The sequence below is a fragment of the Notothenia coriiceps genome, unplaced genomic scaffold (genome assembly GCF_000735185.1).
Source record: "Notothenia coriiceps isolate Sejong01 unplaced genomic scaffold, NC01 NC01_scaffold00036667, whole genome shotgun sequence".
NCBI lineage: Eukaryota > Metazoa > Chordata > Actinopteri > Perciformes > Nototheniidae > Notothenia > Notothenia coriiceps.
In genome coordinates, this window is record NW_011369368.1 from 54,240 (window position 1) to 71,666 (window position 17,427).

A 17,427-nucleotide genomic window follows, 5' to 3' on the forward strand; every position below is an offset into this window, starting at 1 on the left:
AAGAGAACTCTTCTCCTCCAGCTTCTGCTTTTCAAGTCCCCAGCTAAACGTAATTAGGACACCTGGGGGAGGCGGAGCCAGGGGCGGACCAGGTGTGTCTGTGCAGCACTGGGAGACAGAGAGACAAACAGGAGGGGAGCACGTAACAGGGGACTCGAGTCACATGACTTGACTCGACTCCGACTCGAGTTGCATAATTTTGGACTTGAGACTTGCTTGACTAACATTGATAAAAGACTTGAACTGACTTTGACTTGGTATTCATGACTTAAGACTTGACTTGACTTGAGACAGATGACTCGAAAGGACTTTACTTTTTTTAATTAAATATTTGCATTTGTTTTTGTATTGTACGGAGCCTCTAAAGGGCAATGAAAAAAAAAAAAGATACTGTATCTCGATCGCAAGACAAAGTTACCGGAGCGCCAAGTAGGAAGTGGAGCACACAGGAGACAGCCGTTTCATTGCAGACTGTAATGTTTATGTTGGGAAATGGCAGTCTATACATTATTTTAAATATATTTCAAACTCGGACTCTCATTCACTTCATGAAATCGCTACAGCACCAGGAGGCAGCGGGACGTGTAACTCCGCCCTCTGAGAGGTGCAGCACCAGCCTGCAAAGAGCTGTGCCTTTTACGCAACGCCTTCACTGTGTTTACTTTCATTAGAACAGCTGAAGAGCGACCGCAGGCTGCTACGTTTAACCACACACACCTCTACACACATCGAACTGCCCGATTAATCCCCCTATTACTCGTTTTATGAAGGAGATGTCCGGTCACTAAGGCGCATGATGCGTGTGTGCTCTGCTCAGCTCTGCTCTGTGTGTTCGGTGTTTCTGTGCGTTCGACAACGGCATTTGTTTTCAAATGACCATGAACAGTAATTTACACACATCTGGCCAACTCCATATGTATATGTGGGTGTTCCCAAATGAAAGAAATGTGTTTAATCTTAATGTCGCACTGTCTGCACACAAACAAACACACACATATCATGCACCCTGGTACATACACTATTCCGTTGTATTGGCTTTGATGCAATATTTCTTTGTGCACAGACACAGTTAGGAAAACAATGAGACAGTGTCATATGGGAGCACTTTAGACAGACCATGGAGAAAAGCTGTGACCCTGCTGAAGGGGAGCCAGGGCAGGAGGCTTAACATGTTGATGTAAAATATTTGTGTTACTCCTGTTATCACTTTAGAGCCCTTTTAGAACTTATAGGGTTATCATTTCAGCGCCCCACTCTCCATTGCTGTTTATGTTGAAAATAAAAATAAACTTTTCATAACCACAATATTTTAACTGATTTAAATGCAGGAACTGGGGGAATTTCGTATAACTTGACTTGTGACTTGCTTGACTTGACTTGCTTGACTCTCACCACAGTGACTTGGGACTTGCTTGAGACTTGTAGGTTAAGACTTGAGACTTGCTCATGACTTGCACATGTATGACTTACTCCCAACTCTGCAAATTAATCAAAAGGTAGCAGCAGTTTTAAATGTCAAGGTGACTTTGAGAGACAACAGCTGCCTGAACCTCAGAAAGACCAATGAATAATGTGACCAAAATGAATAAATGATGTGTTAAAAAAAAAATGGATGCAGATTCAGCAGATTTTTTGTCTTGCAAATTGAAACCCCCACTCCCTTACATGGGCTTTAGTCACAACAACATGCACTCACGGAATAAATCGCAGGACTTATCAACTCAATTTCCTGCCGACTGAGGAAACTTCTCAATGCCCGGTGCTTCACATCAGTATGTGACGACAAAGAGGTTAAAACTAATAACTCAGCTGAAAGCTCTTGGTGTAAAAACCATATCCAGGGTCAACATGTCAGCTGCACAGCACATTATGGTCTGTGAAAACGACCACCCATAACCTCCACTGCCTAAAGTGGTAACTGTAATAACAACACATTTGGAGCTGAGGCTCGTGTGCGTGTCAACGCGTGCTTGTGCGTGTCGGATACTGGCATTCATTGCCAGCTGACGTCTACGTTTTGGAACACATTATCTGTCAGCGCTGGATATGACCCTAATGTGCTGAGTGATATTTACAAGAGACAGTCAGAGCAGGTCTACATGCCTTCGGAGCACCCATGCAGCCTCAGCTGTCTGGAGCCTGTTGGCTGAACTGGCCTGCTGCTACATGCTAAAATGCTAACTCAGCGTTCAAAAAGGACACATTACGTGTGTTTTTGCTTTAAAACTTTGACAGGAAGTAGTGCAAAGATATGAAATCATATCCATTAGAGGGCGTAATGGATGCTCATTATCGGCAGGCAGGAGGTAAATGTTGGCAGGATGTGACTTGACATGACATCATTAAGGGAAAACGTGTGTGTTTTTCTTTGTACAGTATGTGAGCCTGAGGGTTGTGTCTGCCCATGTCTGGTACTCACTCCTTGGGTGGGTTGATATCTTCAGGTCTAGTTTCGAAGAACACTCTGACCTCTTCGCACTGGGAGATGTACACTGGAAGCTGAATGAGGGCCTGCAGGCACAAAGAAAGCAGAAAACTTAGTTAATCACATAAAAGTACAATCACTCCAGTGCATACAGAAGTCAAGCAGAGGTTAAATATAGTGTTCATGACTGTCTGGGCTCCCTAAAGTCACGGAGCAAGCAATTACTACAGACAGTATTTAAGAGGCATTCTCAGACTTCCCTCCTCACAGGGGAGGAGAATAGTGTTACAGTGTCCAAAAGGCATGATGAAACTTGTTTTTTCTAAACGGTCTGATGGTGTTTTGGCTTTAGTTTTTACACAACATAAAAAGTGTTTGTCCCCTTGAATGCTTTGAGAAAGAATTGTTTTTCTCTATTAAGATTTCATTTCCCAAACAATTATTTTCACCATACATGACACATTTGGAAATCCTCAAAATGTTGTTTTTGATAACCCAAGCTGTTTGTCGCCTATTTTACATAAACGCAACAATCATAGGTTCTTATTGTTATGTAATTGACTCCGTTGGTGTTCAATTTCCAGATGAAGAGAACAAACTAGTTATTTTCCGTTGTCTTTATGCAGGGTTTTTCAATCACACCAGCTGGTTTGTTTTCTGTTTTTTCGTTCATTGTCCATCTCGCCTACCTTCCTCCCTAATCTTTTTCCTCTGTGGAGCATTACTGGTGGCAGAGTCATGGGCCCTGACAACAAGGCTGGAGATGAAAGAAAAACCGCCACATTCAGTTTTCTCTTCATTGTTGTGATCACTCTCTTGCACACATGTCTGATAACATCATGTTATCCCACAGTCTCTGTTTCTTAGCCCTTTCTTTTTTAGTTTTCTCCTGAGTCTGTGTTATCTGATTCTCCTACTCTTTCAATCTCTTTCTACCAAACCACTAAAGGGCAGCAGTGAAACAGATAATCACCTCAACACCCTGATGTCCCAAACCAGGAGACAGAATAACTCCCGCCAACGACCCTGTGGTGAATGTCTCTCTTACAGCGGGGAGCTAAGCCACTCCCTCTTCTTCTTCTGCTGGCAGGCTTAGCTCAATGCTATCCATCACGCTTCCTCTGCCGGCCTATACCTCTGATTTTAATACTCCTAAGTGTTTCAGCCCTGTCCTTTAAAAAGAACAGAATCTATGTCTACTTCTCTCACTCTCAGACACAGCCATATACTGTCATGACTAACAGAAATAGAAAGGGAGCCAAATACTCAACCAAGGTGCCCTTGTCCCATGCACCACATTTGCCTTGTCATACTTATGACTATACTGTACCTGCATGCCAAAAGCTTGTGTTAGAGGAGAGGAATGGGAATACTGCCATGGATAAAGTATAACTAGTGTTTTCCATTAGCCGTAGAGTATAGTGCTCACATGTTTGTATGTGATTCATGGCACATACAATATAGCTTGATTAAGATGCACCCACATGACCTCAAAATCTACATTTTCACAGTAGCTTCTTCCATAAATTGAGACTCTAAAGCTAAGTAGCTGGTTTAAAGGGCCTATGTCATGCTTTTCCGGTTATTACCCGTCCCTTTGTGTGTTATGAAGGTTTTTATGCATGTAAACGGTCTGCAAAGTCACAAACCCTCAAAGTACACCCTGTAGCGAGTAAAACTCTAACACAGAAAATACCTGTCTGTGTCTATGCTGCACCAGAACGCCTCTTTGGAGATTTTTCTTGTTCTTCCTGGGTACAGTGACGTGCCTATACCCAAATGGACCCATTGGTTCTAATGGACCAATCCGTGGAGCTCCTCACACACATACACTCACACACACACACACACACTTTCTCTCTCTCTGCGGCGAAACTGTGGCACGCTTACACTGTAGGTGTGCCGCGTTTGGGGATGCGGTTGCTAGTGGGGCCTCGCAGATGGGGGTGCTGCAACCCCCTCAGCGTCCCCTCCTTCCCGCGTCCATTCACGATGTCTCGCTGTCTCGCAGACCTCACGCACCTTGCAGGAAATGAACCCAACTCACACTGTCCGCTCCTCGCAGCAGCGTCCCGCCAACACGGCACCCAGACCCCACGCAGCATTCTCATCCGTTTGTCATTACTGGTGTCATTTTCTGGTTGCCAACGCCATTGTAACACATAATCACTGATGTTCCGCTGTAACGGTGGTGATCTTATCAGAACAGAGTGGGCGAGCTGACCAATCAGAGCACAGTGGGCTCATATACTATACAGAGATGCTGTATGAGGAACCAATTTGATTTTGGAAAATTGCACAGTATAAATCTATTATAGTATACCTCAACAATGAAATTATGATCAGTAGAAATGGCCATGACATGGGACCTTTAAGAGTTTTTATGGGTGACCTCCAATGTGTATTCCCTCAGCCGACACTGTTGCACTGTGTCTGAGGTCAGAGTGCATCCTAAACTGGCCATCCTCTCCTTGGATTTATTCCTCCCCTCATGTCAACCTGTGGGCCGTCCTCTCATTATAATTCTCCCTTGGGAGGAGACGCGAGGGAGGCTCAGGGTACATTACAGCAAATGGACTTTATGGGTGTTCTTTACAGCAGGCAGCATTAAGGTAATTGTGTGTGTGTGTGTGTGTGTGTGTGTGTGTGTGTGTGTGTGTGTGTGTGTGTGTGTGTGTGTGTGTGCGTGTGTGTTTTTTCTCTCCAAGGAAAAAAGGTAATGGAAATGAGAGATCTATTTGTGCACTCCAATAAGGTACAGTGCATTGTGAATGCATCTGAGCACAATAACTTTGCACTTGTACATAGTAGATATCCTCAGTTGTAAGGTTATATTTTTCCCTCTGATACATCTCAAATAAATCACTACAAAATTGTGGCGACTCTTTTGAAAAAAAAGAAAATAAAGACATTTTGAGGAAATAGACTTCCTTAAATTGTAGTCTTTCAGTTATAGAACTCTTTTTTATATATATTTTAATTACTGGCAAAATAAATTGATGTTAAAATGACTTTATAACTCTTTGATGTGATGCATTTCAAGATGTGTGACCTTCCAAGTCATCCTAGCTCAGCAGTCTTACTCTTGGTTTATGCAAACAGTCCCTGACTCCATATTCTTTCTTTCCTTCTTTCTTCTCTCCGACTGCGTTTCCTGAGCTGCATAAAAACACAAAACTTAACAACCGGGGAAATTCCATATGAGTCAGGTTAAAGCCTCAGCTGTACAACAGAAGGGCTGAATCAGCTCTTCACTAGAGAAAAACATGAATGTTCACGTTGTCAACCTGGGTGCATGTGGGGGTGGATGAAATTGCCATTTCTGTGCTTACGGACAAGTTCAGATTTGTTTGAGAAGTTACTGTAATACCCTGAAGTCACTTCATCCTGAGCTATATGATGCTATCGTGGGCTGCTGACATGTTTTTCCACTTTATGCTCTCACATACATTGTTAATGTAAATGATTGCTTACTACTCGACATGAACAAACAACTTTACCCATTACTCCCCCAAACTTTTATGTTTCACATAAGTGTTTAAAGATGTCTCATACACTGTACATTCCTTTAACCCCAGACGACATTTGGTGAAGTAGAGCTTTATATTCTCCAGTCCCTCCAGTTTGCACCGATGTTCATCATACATAAAGAGATGTCTTCACTCTGAGGCCTTGTGACCTATCAGCACCATAACAGAAACAAACGTGAACAATGATGGTTTCACTAGACTCTTTATGGAGAAGTGATACAATAATACAGGTGAAAATGCATGAAGGTATGAGTAAGGGCTAAGTCAGAACTAACATCCTCACATTTCCTACCTCAGAGAGACAGATGGAGTTGTGTGTTTGGGTTAGAGGCCCAAAGGCAAGCTTGTAAAATAAAGAGAAAATAACACAACCTATTGGCTGTGGATGTGCTGACTGAAGCAAACTCAGCAAGCTCTCTGCCTTTGGCATAACTCTCTTCAGAAAGTAGCCACAACAACATGAGATCCATCAACAGCTCATCCATCCTAGTGTTTCTGAAAATATCCGTTTGGAGTTGCCCGATCATCAAAGGTAATGAACCCAGGTTGCAAAACAAACTCACTCAGTGGTTTCTGCAGATAAACAGTTGGCAACCTAATAAAACAAATGGAAATGTTGTACATTTATTGTTTTCTTTAATGGAAAACTATTCCTTTGATTTAATTTCAAGGGCAAACAACCTCATCTTGGTGCTAAGAAGCTGAACATCAACCACGGTTTATTCACTGATGTTGCCGCAGTTACATTTATGTCAAATTGTAGCAATTAGTTGCTAGCTATTGGCAGTTGTGTGGGTGCAGTTCTGCTACAGTGGAGCCTGAGAATGTACAGTTGCATTTTCTCTGGATGCCAAGTGATTCATCTCTCTGGTAAAAGCCATGTAATAGGGTGGATAATGCACAGATTTTACATTCTCTGTATTAACTGGTGGAAATGGCTGCAGTATTTGTATAAGGATAAAACTGACACCACAAACACATTACACGCTCTTTAGAAGCGGAGTTCATCGTGTTTTTTTTTTATCGGTGACAGCAACTTAACAGCGGAAACATATTAAGGACATTTCTAAATGTCTTCTGGAGGTTAATCGTGCATTTGGGAGGAGATAGGACATCTTATTCGCATTTCGCCACACACAAACCAATTTTTGCCCTTTCAATATGGATCCCTTGAGATAGACTCTCTTTGAGTTTGTCTCCTTTAGCAGGGAGGTCAGAGTCAGCTACAGAGCACCTGGGGAGATTTTAGGACACCTCAGCAGGCTGAATGCCTTCTGTCACAAAGGCCTCCTCCAGGGAATTTAGAATGACACACACAGCACAGTGCACATTTTCAAAGCAAGGGCAATGGCATAATTCATATAGCTGTTCTTGGAAAACTGTAATCCTAGAAAACCTTTTGTTATGCATCTCCAGTAGTGTGGCTATGAGCTCAATATAACTACATCTTTCAATTGGAATATCTGACAGATAAATGTCCCAAATGTGTAATCCAAGACATATCCAACCATAAACGAGCAACTCCTGAAATCAGATGGTAGGGTTGTTTAGTGTAAAATTGAATGTGCTAAAAAAAAAACTGGACTTGTGGATCTCCTTTATAAACAGAGGGCATGAAAAGATGATTTTTCCATTTTCCTGTTCATGACTTAGTTGACACATTGTGGGTGGGATCATTTTTTCCTAGCCCTTGACCCACTGTACTTTTTATCTTGGTTTTAGTACTTTGTATTAAAGATTGAAATGGTCTCTGGATAGCTTTTCATATGAATATTGGAGATTTCCACATAAAGAAACAGTATGGTTAATACTCACCCTGCAGTACTCGTTGATGGGCCTTAGCCTTTTCATGGCCACATCTCTGATATGGCTCCTCCTAAACAGGATCTTCCCTGTAACAAAGTATGAAAAAGTGACTTAGAATTCACGAAAGCCAAACTTATAAACAAATATTCATCAACACCAAAAGGACATAATTTCTAATTATTGCTCTTGCTGTAATAGGAAAGTATGTATATGTTACATAAATAAAAGTAAAAATATATTAAAACATGAAATGTTTTACTTCGTCAAGAGCAACTTTGAATAGGTAGTGATCCACTGAGGGACAACAAGGACACTGTGGCTTTTTAAAAGAATGGTTAGTGAATTAGCATGCAGACACAATACAGTCGTGTCATCAATAACTCTGACAGCACAATGAGGTGGGTAAGGAGCTAGGTGAATAGCTGGCCTTTTCAAGTCATGAATAAATGATTTTGGGAAAGCAAATTACGTGTGCATGGCAGCTTAAATGCTATTCCCCTGCTCTTATCTCTAGGCCCAAATACCCACTGGCACCGAGCCTGGTCGCCATAACAATAACAAGAAATGGCTTCAAATAGGCCTCTCAAAATACTATTATAACTTGACAGCAGGACATTTCAGAGCCAACATCTATTTCCCTACCAAGACGGCTCTAATGCAAACATATAAAATGGGCAGGAAGTCAAGGCTGCAACGAGATCCTGAACAGAGAACGGGACATGTTTTTAGAAGTTAATGTATCCCCTCCATCAAGGAGTTATGGTATTTATTTAGAATATATTTAAAACAGACTTGCTGAAACAAGAATCTATCTCACAGAAGATCGCCACCCTTTTACCCATGTTACTAAAAATGCCTTTCTGCTTCCTTGACCCATACAGCTCGAAACCACATGTGTTTGTTTTGTGTATTTGAGTGAATGACATATTGATGAAATGACACAGAGATTGTTTGTGATCATACCAGTATCTGATTATGAATATGTATGCCCATATGTTACTGTTTGTCTTGTGAATCAAGATTGCATAAAATGATCCATGGAGGAAAGGACTATATAAAGAAAAGAGGGAGAATATGTAATGAAGCTGCTCAGTGGATTGAGGTGCGGCGACTTCCTCAAAAGAACTCAGATCTCACACATGTTACACAAAAAACACAAACACCTAACTCCCTAAAACACAACCTCTGTCCAACCATCCCATGTCTGACCTTAACCTACTAGCTGACTCAGATGCACGACGAAACCAAAGGCAAAAACCAAAACAAATCGAATTCATATAGAAGCATGGGAGGGGAAAAATACATCCCAAGGGAATATTGATTGTTTTTAGTTAAACTCATGTTTGATGTTATAAGGTTATAATAATGTTTGTATCAATGTTACCGATGTTAGAAATGTATGTACAAATTAAACAAACTAAATCCAAATTCTTAAATCTTTATTTACAAAAATAAACCACTGAAATGTGATACAATAAGATAGACATGGATTTAGTCATAAGATTTTATATGAAACCTTTGTCTCAAATGTGAAACTTGACATAAACAGAAGTCAAAAGCAACCCTTTAAGGTTGTTGTTCTCAAATGCTGGAAAAAAATGTCTGGCTGCTGTAATGAGTGTGTGGATAAGCGACAGAGAGTTTTTATACTTTACCACACTCACTAGGGATCTACAACAAAAATTGTACCTCAATTTTTTTCTACTTTACAATTAGATGCATGAGCATTACAGTTTCCACAGAGCCACCAGCATGGCTGTAGACTATTTTGTCTTGTTGACATGGTCTAAATGGCCTGACCAGCCCAATTTCTTACCACATTTATCAAGAGGGGAACAGTATCGTAATATATTAGGGAGACTATTAAAAGGAGAGATTAAGTAGATGAAGAATGAGAGAAGACATTTTAAATCACTAAGGAGTTGGCAACAACTTGCCAGAGCCGACGAAAGGACACACTGTCAGGACAGCTCACGAAAAAAAGAGATTTGAAAGTCAACCCCTCAATGCCTTCAGTACTTCTCCTCCTCTCTCTCCGTCTTTCTTCCTCTCCTCCACTAGTCACTCCTCAAACAGAAAGCTTTCTTGACGGTTTTCCAAAGCTCTCAGGGGTCAGCACTGACTCAACACTGCCCACTCTGTATGCAGGGCAGCTCATGGGTGCAGCCGAGAAAAAAGGCTTGTTTAGGGAAGGAGGCGGGAGGAAAGTAAAGCTGCTGCCTTGGAGCCATGGCAGAGGCAGGGCAGACTTTATGGTAAAACTCAGAGCTAGCAGGGACCAGAGTCTCAAACAACTCTTGTTTCCTGGGGTCAGGGAGTTGGATGGACAGAAGAGACAGAAATAGATTTGAACACAGAGGCTCTTTATTATACACCTCAGACACAGAAAGCTGTTACAACACTCACCTCTTAATCACTGGACTAACCACAGATCAATTCCTCCCATTTAACTTGCCGAGTTGCTATTAAAAAAGATTTTGAGAAGCTAAAACCTTCAAATAACACCAAGGCCGTAGACTTAATACATGGGCTGCAGTCCAATAGTCCATTTAGCTTAGGAACCTTCCTAACCGAGTGAAATGACCCCGAAGTCCCTCAGTGGCAGCCATGATAAGTGCCGTTCAAATTCTCTAGATGATAGGAAAGGAGGTTTCAAACTTCCTTTATAACCTCCTTTAGCTTAGGAACCACTGGACCTCCCTCACCGAAAGGAGAGGAGAAAATGCTGCCCCCCAATGCCTTGCAGCCGCAGCATTTGCCATCACACAACAGTCGGCCGTTCACAGAAACAACCGATTATGACCGAGAAATGATATCATGAAAGTTACGGTGCTTATTACGTTTTTTTAAACGTATGTGTTAACTTGCCAAAGTGCTTTGTTCTGAACTAAGTAGTAGTAATATGAACATTAGTTTTACTGAAATGATCAAATAAAGTCAACATTTCACAGTCTTTAGCCTACTGAGCTGTGTGGGGTTTGTTCAACTTTTAAAAGATGTTTGAATGGTGATATACACAGTGATAGATGTTAAGGACTAACGTTTATAATAAATACATTTGTATTGATTTTAAGATCTTTTCATAGTTCATACAATCTTTGGGATCATTTGTATTAATGTGGACCGGAGGGAGAGGGTGACGAGCATAAGTTTCACTTTCCTTTTTTATTTCAATTCCAACTTTGGTCATGTTGTCCACGTTCAAAAAGCATAAAACAACAGCATCAGAGCACGGTGCAGAGTCTCTAGATGAGTTTACAGTAGTCCCTCCTTCTTATTATACACCATGTTGTAGTCTGCTGTATAGAAAACTGTAGTTTCCATAGTTTCCCCACAGCAGCAGACGCACATTTATGACGTCCACTGGCGCATCATAAACACGTTGGATAGTGAAAGTGCAGTCGGATTCTCTAAAGTACAGCAGTCTCTTCTCCTAAATCCTTTTGAATTCTCCTATCGACTATCCCTTAACCCCGTGACATTTCACTCAGAGGTCAAGGAATAGACGATAGGGTTAGAACTTAGGAGCTGATTTTTGGACTATTCGACTGCAGCCAATGGACTTCAGTCAGATTTCAGTCACAAAATTGAGGACAGTAAATTGACTGCTTTGAAATTCGACAACAACTCCATAAGACATGTCTGCTGCTCCTAATTTCAGTAGACAAGCGCAGTAATTGCTTTCCCTTCAGGCAAAGGATGAACATGACTTGAATGACGCATAAGCAACTAGAACACTGTAACTGTTCGGTTTGTCCTTCATAGAGATCCGACTGTGGAATGTGTTATTCATACCAACAGAAACATATTTGACCTGCCTGACATACTGTGCCTCCTACTGTGGCAGGCAGAGAGATCCCCAAGCAAACAGATGAGGCTGAAAAAAGAATGTACTGTATATATATATTATATATATCATTAATAGGAGAAGGGGAACCCAACAAAAATAAATCAGAGTTGTGGAATAAGAGTTCATGAAAAGAATAAAACCCCTTTATCAGGCAGGGGCCCTGAGAAAAAAAGACCCACATTCCATCTTAGGTTTTGACTCATAGTTTAACAACACCAACTTTGGATAATTTGTATCAGCTCTTTTTCAAAGGCTGACCTGCTGGGACCCCCTTAAAGAGCGTTGCTCAGGGGTCACCGGATCAAATGTATCACTTTTATCTAAATGTCAAGATCCTTTCAAAAAGAAACAAATTGAACACCATAAGAGAAGTGGCGTATAGATACTCTGCACATGGGATGCAATCTTGAAATAAAAAAATAGTCTACCTCCTATCCTATACTTGTTTTACTATTTTTTTTTTTGTAATCATGTAGTGTAACAATACAGAAGCCAAGCCCTTTGGTGTGTAAAGCAAAGCAGATATTCTGCACTATCCACACATGCAGACTAGCCACTTTGCTGATGTGGAGATACTAAAGTAGTAAAAACAGCTCGCGGCCTTGAACAAACGAAACCGAGAAGAGAAAACCACTTCTTTGCCTTGTTAGGTTATTCTCAGCCCACAGTACAGACTTCTGCATTGTAATTGAAGGATTTTCTAGGCTGTCAGGAAAATTCCTGTTCATATTAGATCTTCAAAATATTAGCTTGGAATCTGTCTCAGAGAGGTGTATGACCTGATCTGGCATTAGAGACTAGTAATGATCATTCTCAATTCATGCAGGCAATAAGCATACATAATGTATGTCACACATTGTGTCACAAAATAACTGTTTCCAACATGGCACCATTTAGTCTTTAACTTATTTTTTATATAGAAGTTAAAGCCTCTACCACCAATCAGAGCGTCAGTAGACAGGGATTGGTATGGGAACATTTTTAATTGTATGCCAATATGCTTCATCTGACTGTATAAAGGGATAGCAGGAGATGGTATGAAAAGCTGTGGTAATCTATCTCTCTTCCCCTCCTCCTACTCAGAGTCCATCAAACAGTCTGCTAGTGTGTGTGTGTGTGTATGTATGTATGTATGTATGTATGTATGTATGTATGTATGTATGTATGTATGTATGTATGTATGTATGTATGTATGTGTGTGTGTGTGTGTGTGTGTGTGTGTGTGTGTGTGTGTGTGTGTGTGTGTGTGTGTGTGTGTGTGTGTGTGTGTGTGTGTGTCTGTGTGTGTGTGTGTGTGTGTGTGTATGTGTGTGTGTGTGTGTGTGTATGTGTGTGTGTGTATTCTCTCAATGAGTTCCAGACCTGCGTGGCCACAAAACATATCCTATCCCCCCCACCCGGGGAGAGGTGGGTGGGGTCTTTGGGTGAGGTTTTCTTCCAAACTCTCATAAAGGATTACTTTCAGCAGTCACTAAATCTTCAACTATTTCAAAAGTTGGACTAGCACACCCAAAGCCTTTATTCCAAACAAACCTTGTTGGCCATGTTGACTTAAAATAAGAAAGTATTATTTGGCCAGTCAGATTTGACTCTGGATGATTCAGACAGGATATACATAGGTGCAGTTGAGCAAGACAAAAGCTCATAATTACTGTTACACATTATAACCATTTACTTTTAGTATAGCATTTACCCAAGGTGCCAAACTAGTTTATAAAATAGTTTAATATGTCTATGGGCAATATGCTTAAGGATAAGCTGAGTCAGCTGATAGTGAGTAGATGAGAAACATATTCTTTTGATTCACAGAATCAGTGAGGTTCTAGCATATTTTTCTGGTTGGTTCTTTTGTGTGCAAAATGTACAGCTTTTCTAAGTTCATTCACAGCCAGACTCACAGTGAGTCATCCATGTACAAATCTTAACCCATTGTGTGCACATGATGGAGAATTCAAAATGAGCAGGGATAAGGAAAAGACACAATACAGGGAGCGGTAAATACAGAGTGATTCGTGAGTTAATACATGAGGTCACTCTTCTCTGTTTATTGTCTTGCAACATTTTGTGCCAAAAAAACAATTTCCATGATACATTTCCAGATAAATTGAATCATTTTTTAATGTTTGTCTTAGTTACAGTCAATTTCTTTTAATATAATTAAAAACCACATTGTCACATTTTAGAATCTTTGAAGAGTGATTTGCGTTTCTCTTCTTTTGTTTATCAACAAGCCACAGTTGTGTGCGTGCATGCATTTGTATGTGTGTTAGGGCCTTGAGCGACACTGTGTGTTTAACTCTTACCTGGTAGGAATGGAATGATCCTGCGCTTAGGGTCTTTTTGGCCTCCTTCCACCGGGAATTTGTCCAGCAATTCCATCTGAAACACCGCAATTAATTAAGATTTATTAGCACACAAAGCATTTACAGTCACGCATAAGCATAAACATGCCCTTTACATTTCACACAACAGGATAGCTGAGGCTGGAGAGGAAAGGTTCACATTTTACAAATCAGCAGTTCCTATAAGGAATTCAGCCAATAAAGGAAGGTCTGCCAATGATTAGCAATGTCCTGAGCAGATGGTATGGTTTTCCCGTCTACTTTATATGTTGTTGCAGCAAAGGGACTGACATAGTGGAACAATTTTGTTTCTATGATTTTCAAAGGCCAGGGAGCAGAAATTCTTCAGATCTGCTGATCAACACTTCTTTTGATTCACCTTTTTTTCTTTAAAATCCACCGCCTATGATAGTCTATTTTTTGTCTCCGTTTCCACACTTTTTACCGTTCTCCCTCTGTACAATACACTGGACACTATGAGAGGGCTTTCAAATAGTGAGAACAATACCTTTTCTGTCTGTGGTCTGTTCAATGTCAACCTGACTCAATGATATATATGAAGACTGAGCTCCGTAGAGGCTTTTAAGTGTCAAAACAAACTTGCTTTCAAATATCCAAATCAGGGATTTTTGCATTGTCAAAATATCACTGTATCTTGACAGGTAAGAATGAAACACTTATTTCTAGACTATGCAACACTGGCAATACCCAATAGGACATTTCTAGAGATAATGCTTTGGTTCGTTTACCCTCAATGGCTAATTATCAGATCTCAGGTGCCAATACAATTGCTATCATTAAAAGGTGGGGTATGTAATTTATTTCAGAAACACTTTGTTATATTCCATGGAATGCTCTTAACATCCCGATAGCAATGAATATATGAAATGCTTTGACAATAAATACATTTAAAAAATTCATCTGTGGAAGCCGTGGCGCTGTAAAAAGCACGACCAATCATTTTAGCCGGCCCGGCTAAAATAACTGGATGGCCTACCTGCCTGTCAGCCTTCCATCTGTGCACAAACTTATCTCGTGCCCTCATTGGTCATGTGTGCGTTTGTGTGTGTTGGAGGAGGGGCTCTGTAAAGAAGTGGCAGATTTTTTCCAGTTGTGTATTTTCAAATTCTAGCGCACTCGAGCTGGTTTCTCGAAAAAATTACATACCCCACCTTTAAGATAAAAAAAAAAAGTTAGTATGAAGAGTTGTATTTCTTTAGACCTGCCGATCTCATTCCGAATTATATGGATTTGATTATTTCTGTATTACAATGTGAATATCTTCAGATATGTTAATCTATCGATGGTTGGTCTTTTCTGGGATAAAATGTTTCAACTAAAATGTTGACTTTTGATGCGTTACGTAGGTCAGATCTGTATTTGGTTTGGTAACCCCACTCATCCAGTATTTTACAATGAGAAGCATCAAGGTTGATGTCAAAATGAAATATTGAAACAAAATATCAAGTTAATAATTGTCTCCTCAGAACCACCTGCTCTTAAGTCCAATTTTCAACATGTTGATAATGAAAAATGGAACATGCGCATCACACTGTAGAGGATTTGAGTTGTAGGGTGCTCACTCCATTCATTCACCAGAACTTTTTTTTAATTGAGCTTTGATTATTCATCAAAGGTTATGTTTGGGATATGTGATAAAAAAAAATTGCCCTGATACCAGCACTCATTTGTATATTACTTTTGTAACAGGGCAATCATGTGGTTTCTACAGCAAGTATTCTTGTAATATCTAATGTCTTAATAAAGCTGCCTCATGTCCTCTGGTAAATTGGAAAGAAACAATAATCTGCATCGTGCCAATAATACAGACACAGGGGAGGTATAATATGAGGTGGTATGAGAGAGAGGTTATGGGAAAGGCAGAGACAAGTGCCAAATAGTATTTTCTATTAATTGTATATGGACTGTCTCAGTCTGGTCTGGTGCCTAAGAGATGTTGTTGCCATAAACAATGAGTGACAGCCTCAGATCACTTCGGTAGATAGGACTTGATTCTGTTCTATTTTGAGGACAGAGAGAATATCTGTATGACTGTTTACTCCCATGCCGCTGTGCTTCTGACAAACACAGCTAGAAAAATACATTTAAGGGAAAGCCAAGAAAAAGACACTACCTTTGATTGCTAAACTTCATTTTAAATTGTTTTGAACAGATTCTTCTTCCACTAGATTACCTTTGATAGGGCCTTTTTGGCCAGGCAATAATAACAAGCAGTTTATTGTGACAAATCCAATAAATGAATTGCAAAACAAATAACCCAATAACAGTCTTAGCTTTCATATTTCAGACACATGAGCTTTGGTATTATTTGAATCGCAAACTAACTCAAACCAACTAAAGATAACATGAATCACAACTTAGTCCTGCATTTGGCTGTAAAAAATATTGAATACTGTTTCAAACTAATTATGAGTGCACTGCAACTACTTTTCTTTGGCTGGTGGATTTGGTTGCTAAAGAAAGTCCAAAAAGAGGTGAGTCATTCCACATTCGTTGGGTTGTTGAGATACAGAGTCGAATAAAGAATTTGGAAAAGGACAAAAACAAACTAACAAAGCAACAATCTGCTTGTCTTAAAAGTCAGATGCTTCATCATTGACACAGTAGAAGAGAGACAGCATGAGGAAAGAGATGGGCAGACAGAGACAGAAGAGCCAATACCCCACACACTGTAATTGTTCCCATGTGTCTGACTGTGAGTGCAGACACACCCAGTCTCTGTGTCTACTCTAAACCTTGTATCTTCTCTGTAATCAGAGCCACTCAAACAAGAAAAGGCATCTGGAGAGAGTAAAGACGTCCCTTCAAAATACCAGCTACATCATGTGCCCAACATCAAATATTCATGTTCTACAGGCATGACAGGCCAAGGCGGAGCGTAGTCAAGCTCCACATGGCGTTCCAAGGCTACTCTGAAGTATGTTATTGTAAACTGTATCCTGCTGAGTTCATTTCAGAGGAAGAAGCATGCCACATTAGTACGATCATTTGTGGACATCACACACTAATTACATTAAATGATAATCTAACCCATATGAAATATAGGGCTACTAGACCCCTTTATGTCATTTATATGTATGAATACATGTTGTTTCTGCACGGAGCACTCTAGAATGTACACCCAGGGTAATGAGTGGCGCGAATCACTCCGCCTCTCTCTTTTTCCCTGTGAACACCCTGAAGACGCAGAGACATAAGTTGAGCAGCTGCTAGTATAGTAATTGTAATTAAAAAGTGTTTTTGTACTCTCAACTATATCAGTTGACAAACTCTGACCTGCAAGGACCCCTGTGTGAACCTGAACTAGAAGACGACAGCCTGGCCGTTTCTCAATCTCGAGGATGCTGGCTTGGTAGTCGCGTACTTCCAAGGCACTTCCTTCAGAAACGAAGCAAGTATACTTCCAAGCCACGGCTTCGGAAAACGAAGAAGAATGGAACAGGCCAACAAGTG

The 17,427-nt window shown here is 40.5% G+C and overlaps 1 protein-coding gene across 4 annotated transcripts in view; it reads right to left on the reverse strand.

Annotated features, from left to right (window-relative positions):
- The window catches only part of sh3pxd2b (SH3 and PX domains 2B), a 42,409-nt gene that overhangs the window by 13,953 nt on the left and 11,029 nt on the right, over positions 1-17,427 (reverse strand). For all 4 annotated transcript variants that reach the window (XM_010792835.1, XM_010792833.1, XM_010792834.1 and 1 more), the window contains exons 3-5: positions 13,915-13,990; positions 7,771-7,847; positions 2,420-2,511 (exon numbers count right to left, since the gene is read on the reverse strand). In XM_010792835.1, coding sequence (XP_010791137.1) covers positions 2,420-2,511; positions 7,771-7,847; positions 13,915-13,990 — 245 coding nt within the window. The remainder of the gene's footprint in view (positions 1-2,419; positions 2,512-7,770; positions 7,848-13,914; positions 13,991-17,427) is intronic.